At 41.8% G+C, this 7,636-nt stretch overlaps 1 protein-coding gene across 2 annotated transcripts in view; it reads left to right on the plus strand.

Moving 5' to 3' along the window:
* Positions 1–7,304, plus strand: part of LOC146455526 (uncharacterized) — a 58,879-nt gene extending 51,575 nt beyond the window's left edge. For both annotated transcript variants that reach the window (XM_085094223.1, XM_085094224.1), the window contains exons 9-12: positions 706–804; positions 1,067–1,165; positions 1,492–1,590; positions 2,034–7,304. In XM_085094223.1, the coding sequence (XP_084950349.1) occupies positions 706–804; positions 1,067–1,165; positions 1,492–1,590; positions 2,034–5,711 (3,975 nt within the window). In that variant the 3' untranslated portion in view covers positions 5,712–7,304. The remainder of the gene's footprint in view (positions 1–705; positions 805–1,066; positions 1,166–1,491; positions 1,591–2,033) is intronic.
* Positions 7,305–7,636: the final 332 nt, after the last annotated feature.

Here is a 7,636-nt window from a genome sequence, read left to right on the forward strand (position 1 = left end):
TATCCGTGTTTTGTTTCACTCTCAGTTATACTATAATTTGTCGTATACCACCATCAGTAATGACGGGGTGTATTTGTCAGTCATGGTGATGATGACTATAGCTATAACGGAGTGCAGAGCGCATCATCGGTTTTAAATTATCAATAGAATTCCTTGTGTCAAGTTTTTGTTATGCCATTTCAGGAGAAGAAACAGGACATGAGCTGGATAATTAGAGGTGAAAAGGCCAAAGTGAGTTCCAGTTGATAAAAAAATATATATTTGCTTTGTTGTTTGGAACTTTAAGTTTATCGCGGTCGACAATAGGAGACCGCAAGTCTAACTTTGTGTTTGCGTTCCGCTCCCTGTGCAAGTGCATGCGGAACAAATCGAGGTTGGCGGCCATTTTGTTTCTCTGTCACGCAAATTTACCTCGTTTTGATGCAAGAATCTGGCCTCATTTTCACGTGAAGATATGCGGTCTATCAAATTGGCATGTCGACCGCACTTTTTAATCTGTGATTACTATTACTATTTTAAGGGTATTTCCACCTTAATTTTATGTAGAGTTGAACTCAGATTCAGAATATCACGTTGGGAAACAATTAATTTTTAAATGGGCAGTAACCAGAAGGTTTACAAGTAGGAAATAGGGAGGAGTGGAATTAGTGGATTATTTTTTTAGGATTTGAAGTTCTTATATGTTGGTTTTTTTTTTTTTAACAGTCATCAAGACGTGCACTGCACAAAGCTGCCATTAATGGACAGTACGAGACTGTGAAAATGCTTCTTTCCAGTGGTGAAGATGTGGACCTAAGAGACCAGGTTTTAATTTCCTTCGATTCTGGTTGTCACTTTTTTCTCATGTTTTCTTTTTTTCCGGCTTTTTATGTGCATAAAATCTTGCACAATGTTTCCGTATCATCTGTACTTTACTGTGCCCGTATCCTTTGTTAAATATTCTTTATTCAAACATACCCGCGCCCGTATCTTTGTAAGTGTGTAAATGTTTCCTCTCGTACGACACGTAGTAGGTTGTGCATTGTTTGAACCTAAACTTTCTGCTCATTGTTGATTTTTATCGCAGTTTTCTTTGACACCTCTTCACCTTGCCTGTTGGTATGGACAGGAATCTGTTGTCAGACTGTTGTTAGAACATGGTGCAAACGTCAATGCTGTAGACAGGGTGAGTTGGTTAGCTAAGTTAAACCTCTTCCATTACCTTGTTAGCCTGTTCATCAATTTTTTTATTGTTACAGAAAGGCAACGTAGTTTTCAACTCCTGTCAGATGTCCAGTAGCCAAGACCTGTGTTGGGGGTGCTATTACATCTTTAAAGAGTGCCGCCAATTTATCTCAAGCTACAGTATTTCGTAAAAGCTCCACAGCATTCTTTAGCAACTGTAATTTCCAGTGTTTGCTGAAAACTGTGCATCCTTCACGTGCATATACCCGCACAGGAAATATAAAAGTGTGTTGGCCCGTCTACTTGACATTCTTCGTTTGTTTTTAGTTTCAACGTACACCTATGCAGAAAGCTGAACGTCACAATCATCAATCCATAGTGCAGTTGCTTCTGAAGAATAATGCGAGACCAAGTTATCAACAGCCGGTAAGTTATAAAACCGTTTTCTCGCCATTGCCTCTTTGCGAACTATCCTAGGATGACTAGAGCAGAATCCTGTTGGTATTTATTAGTTATAGGTTGAATATAGTTTGACTGCTTACTAAAATTAAGCTGCCATTCAGATTTCTGTACACAACACAGGGAAACCGCTAATAATTGGCTGGGATACAAACTGGTGTTATTTCGGTCTCTTGTGAATCACCATCAAACATAAGCGACTTCTCTTTCTAATCTTGTGTGGAAGCTTTCCAGACCTTTATCTGCAACTTAAAAAGTATTCAGGTGTTATTGCTCTTCATAAAATGACTATAATTCAACTCTTTCGTGCCGGCAGTTGTTGTTTCTGTTGCCAGTTTCAATTGTCACCATCAACAGGTAGTGCGTGATGTTATGCCGATTTTACACTATCTTGAACGTTTTCATTGCAGCCCAGTCTGAAGACATTAGCACGGGAGACTATTTTGCGTGTGGAAGGACGGTCGGGTTTTAATCTGCTACAAGCAGCTGTCTATGAAGGGGACTATGGTATGGTTGTCAAACTGCACGTGTTTCTTGGTAACGTCGTAAAAATGATGAAGTTAGAAACCACAGGAAACGACGCCAAAGTTTTTCCGAGAAAGACTGCAGTTGATATGCTATTAAGCATTGACGACAAAAAGCCAGGCCATGATGAGATCTGCACACTCTACCAAGACATGGTCGAGAAAGTCAACACACTATCAGAGTTACACTGCTGTGCACGGAGTGATGATGCAGAAAAAGTGATAGAACTCGTGTTGAATGATGGTATGGATATTAATGTTCCCGCAATGTGCAATATTACACCTCTGATCTTAGCGAGTCCATCGTCTTCAAGTATGTTGATCAAGACCCTCATTGATCTTGGCGCTGACGTTAATGCCCAAAGAACCGATGAGAGGTGGGTACCTTTGTTGTTGGCGGCGTCTTGGAACAACTACACTACTGCTCGCCTACTTTTGGAGCATGAGGCTGATGCTAATATTCAAGCTCTTGATGGATGTGCCCCATTGCACTACTCTGTCCGTCATGAATTTGTCAAGGTTTCTCAGCTTGTTGTTGATTCAGGATGTAACGTCAACCTACTGAACAAGAACGGACGCACCCCACTAGATATTGCAGTTGAGAACATTGATGAAACGCTCGTCCGTTTGTTGCTAAAAAACAACGCAGATGCAAATGTTCAGGACACTTGTGGATGCACACCACTTATTAGGGCAGTTTTGGAGAATAATGAAGCGCTCGTCAAATTGTTGCTTGAAAACAACGCAGATACAAGTATTCCTGATCGTGATGGATGGACAGCACTTCATTTGTCTGTTTCGCGAGAATTCTTCAAAGTTTCCAAAGTGCTTATTGAGTCAGGGTGCAACATCAACCTTCAGAAGGATGGAAGTACCCCGCTACATGACGCAGTTCGGAATAATTACGAAGCACTTGTCAAATTATTGCTCATAAAAGACGCAGATGCAAATATTTCGGACACGTCTGGCTGTACTCCACTTCACAGGTCTGTTGAGCGAGGATTCTTCAAAGTGTCCAAACTTCTTGTTGAGTCAGAGTGTAATATCAATTTCCAAAACAAGAACGGACGCACCCCGCTACATTATGCAGTTTGGAACAGCGATGAAGCGCTCGTCAAATTGTTGCTTGAAAACAACGCAGATGCAAATATTCCAGGCACTGATGGATGTACACCACTTCATGCATCTGCCGACCGTGGATCTTACAAAGTTTCCAAACTTCTTGTTGATTCAGGATGCAACATCAACTCTCAGGATGAGCACGGAAGTACCCCGCTTCATAACGCAGCTTGGAGCAGTAACGTAGAACTCGTCAAATTGTTGCTGGAACAGAACGCAGACGCAGATATTCCAGATTCTTACAGAAGTACTCCACTTCATAGGTCTGTTGAGCGAGGAGTTTTCAAAGTTTTCAAACTTCTTCTTGAGTCAGGGTGCACCATCAACCCTCAGGATGAGCATGGAAGCACTCCGCTACATAATGTAGTTGGAAGGAGGAACGAAGCACTCGTCAAACTGTTGCTTAAAAACAACGTAGATGCAAATAAACCAGGCGCTGATGGATGCACACCACTTCATATGTCTGTTGAGCGTGGATCTTACAAAGTTTCCAAACTTTTTGTTGATTCAGGGTGCAACATCAACCCTCAGGATGAGCACGGAAGTATTCCGCTACATAATGCAGTTTGCAACAATAATGAAGCACTCGTCAAATTGCTGCTTGAAAACAATGCGGATGCAAATATTTCAGTCACTGACGGATGCACACCACTTCATGCATCTGCTGACCGTGGATCTTACAAAGTTTCCAAACTTCTTATTGATTCAGGGTGCAACATCAACTCTCAGGATGAGCACGGAAGTACCCCGCTACATAATGCAGTTGGCAATAATGATGAAGCACTTGTCAAATTGCTGCTTGAAAACAATGCGGATGCAAATATTCCAGGCACTGATGGATGCACACCACTTCATGCGTCTGCTGATCGTGGATTATACAAAGTTTCCAAACTTCTTGTTGATTCAGGGTGCAACATCAACTCTGAGGATGAGCACGGAAGTACCCCGCTACATAATGCAGTTGGCAATAATGATGAAGCACTCGTCAAATTGCTGCTTGAAAACAAGGCAGATGCAGATATTCCAGGCACTGATGGATGCACACCGGTTCATGCGTCTGCTGACCGTGGATTATACAAAGTTTCCAAACTTCTTGTTGATTCAGGGTGCAATATCAACTCTCAGGATGAGCACGGAAGTACCCCGCTACATGATGCAGTTGGCAATAATGATGAAGCACTCGTCAAATTGCTGCTTGAAAACAACGCAGATGCAAATATTCCAGGCACTGATGGATGCACACCACTTCATGTGTCTGCTGACCGTGGATCTTACAAAGTTTCCAAACTTCTTGTTGATTCAGGGTGCAATATCAACTCTCAGGATGAGCGCGGAAGTACCCCGCTTCATAACGCAGCTTGCAGCAGTGACGAAGAACTCATCAAATTGTTGCTGGAACACAAGGCAGACGCAAATTTTCCAGATTCTTATGGACGTACTGCACTTCATAGGTCTGTTGAGTGCGGAGTTTTCAAAGTTTCCGAAGTTCTTCTTGAGTCAGGGTGCAACATCAACGCTCAGGATAAGCACGGAAGAACTCCACTACAAAACGCAGTTGAAGAGAGGAACGAAGCACTCGTCAAACTGTTGCTGGAAAACAACGCAGATGCAGATATTCCACGTACTGATGGATGGACACCACTTCATGTGTCTGTTGACCGTGGATTATACAAAGTTTCCAAACTTCTTATTGATTCTGGGTGCAATATCAACTCTCAGGATGCGCACGGAAGTACCCCGCTACATAATGCAGTTGGCAATAATGATGAAGTACTCGTCAAATTGCTGCTTGAAAACAACGCAGATGCAAATATTTCAGGTAGTGGTGGATGCACACCACTTTATGTGTCTGTTGAGCGTGCATCTTACAAAGTTTCCAAACTTCTTGTTGATTCAGGGTGCAACATCAACCTTCAGAATGAGCATGGAAGTACCGCGCTTCATAACGCAGTTTGGAGCAGTGACGAAGAACTGGTAAAATTGTTGCTCGAACACAACGCAGATGCAAATATTCCAGACTCTTATGGACGTACTCCACTTCATAGGTCTGTTGAGCGAGGAGTTTTCAAAGTTTCCAAACGTCTTGTTGATTCAGGGTGCAACATCAACCTCCAGGAAAAGAACGGAAGTACCCCGCTGCATAACGCAGTTTGGAACGTTGACCAAACACACGTCAAATTGTTGCTTAAAAATAACGCAGATGCAAATATCCCTGACACTGATGGATATACACCACTTCATTTGTCTGTTTTGAAAAAAGTTTTAAGAGTTTCCAAACTTCTTATTGAATCAGGGTGCAACATCAACCTAAGGGACAAAGGCGGGAGCACCCCACTAGATATCGCAGAGCAAAATAATGATGCATCTCTTCTCAAATTTTTGAAACGAAACATCTCAAAATTCATCTCTGCAAGAATCGGTTTCAAAGTGGCGTCATTTCGCTGAGATGGTGAGAGGAGGCCATCTCCTACATAAACCAGCAAGGCCCTGACTTCTAAGCATGGAAGAGAAGACAGAAACACCAGGATCAGACAAAGGAGACGTATTACCGCCTAAATCTGCTGGTATGCCCCATGATATTATCACAGAAACACTAGAAGTGTCACTGGTGAAACAACAAACGCCAGAGCTAGAGACAAATGTAGGGCAAGAAAAAGAAAAGCCATAATTGTCAGAGGAAATGCAGATAAACAAGAAGAAACACAGGCCAGAGTAATAGCGTTCAATCATGGTAATAGGAGAGAGTGGATTCCAGTTCAGTCTGTAATAACATGAGTCCTTAACCCCTCAGAGTCAACAACATGAACGGAAGTCCGATTAGTTTACCTAATTACTCGTAACAGCTCTGCAGTGTTGATTAAATTTTTGGACTTTTGCTGGAGCGCTTATTGGAGGCGCTAATTTAATGCCGCTGTTTTACAAGCCGCAATTTACGGCTTTCCATTCCGTTTCTGGTAACTGGAGAAAATCTGGACCTTTTTGCCATGGACTGCTATAATCGATCTCGTCAGGTCTCTTGCCTCGCATGAGCCAATCTGCGAGGTTCTACTCGTGCTCAATCCAGTACCAGTTTTGAGGCTTCATGCCATCTTGGATCTCTCCAATGCACCTACCTCAAACTTGCTGAATCCATAGGACTCCTTACGGACCATGACATACACTATCCGTGAGTCAACAATGTGGAAGCACGTGGTGAACTGATATCGGGACTCTCTCCGTCAGTTGTTTCAGTCGCTTATTCAGCACTGTTCCAAACAACTCGATCCGGTCAATGGACATTCTCTTAATCGGAGCAAGGCGATTTTTGGATATGACAAGATAACTGTCTAATCTTCCCCCGTCCGTCCCCGTCAGAATATTTTCATTTTTGTGTAATTGTTTGCCATATTCCATAGTGATTTTGCATTAGTTTTTCTAATTCAGATATGGAAAGCGCAAAATTCACGATTTACTGATTTCAAGTTTTTTTTCTTTATCGTCGTCATCCTAATATCGTTTTACCGAGATATTAATGCTTACAAACTTCAGCCCAAAACCAGTAACTAGTATAAATTTCACATCAATCGGTATCAGAGATAATAATATACAAAAATTTCTGCAATCTGGTTGGTGAAGAGCGGCTCAATTTATCCTAAATGTAGCGCAGAAATGTGAAATTGAGTAGACAAAGTTGAAATTATTGCAACGATGGTGGAATTAAAATGATTGACAGGTACGCAAATTTGCAAATAGGCTGTCTCGAAACAAAATGGCGAACAGGTTTGAAGAGAGTAACAGCATTTTGATTCGAAGTTTAAAGGAAATTGCAAAGAAACTCAACAAAGCACAAACAACAGGCTAACATTTTGGAGGTCTTGGACAGCACAAAAGGGCTACGACCAAAATATTGAAAACTATGAACCGGAGGTAGTCAACAAAATTCTCGAGGATTTCCACGCAACAGTGCGTGAAGAAGACGGGAAAGACTACACAAGCATGGCAGTCTTCCCACTGCAATTGAACGTTACCTAAGAAGGTAAGGTTACAAATACTCCACAATTAAAAGGCTTTGAAGTACAATTCCTGGTACAAACAGTTTGGTAGCTCCTTACTCAACATTTTGGCGTAGGGCATCATGTTGAAGATTTCCATGTCGGCTTGGACGAAAACAAACGTTGAATTCATTGAGGACGAGACTAAAACACGCCAGTCTAGACTGTCTGCAAAACCCCGGCTCCTGAAATCCAGTCAGTTCGAAAACATGCAGAGGACGGTGATTGACTTCAGACTTCTTTTCACATTGACTTAAAATTATGCTTTGTGATTTGAAAACTGTTAGGATGATGGTATTTTTAGCATGTTTTCTTATGTCAATCAAGCTTGTCATTTCT

This window comes from Pavona decussata, unplaced genomic scaffold, assembly GCF_977016875.1.
Source record: "Pavona decussata unplaced genomic scaffold, jaPavDecu1.1 SCAFFOLD_273, whole genome shotgun sequence".
Taxonomy (NCBI): Eukaryota; Metazoa; Cnidaria; class Anthozoa; order Scleractinia; family Agariciidae; genus Pavona; species Pavona decussata.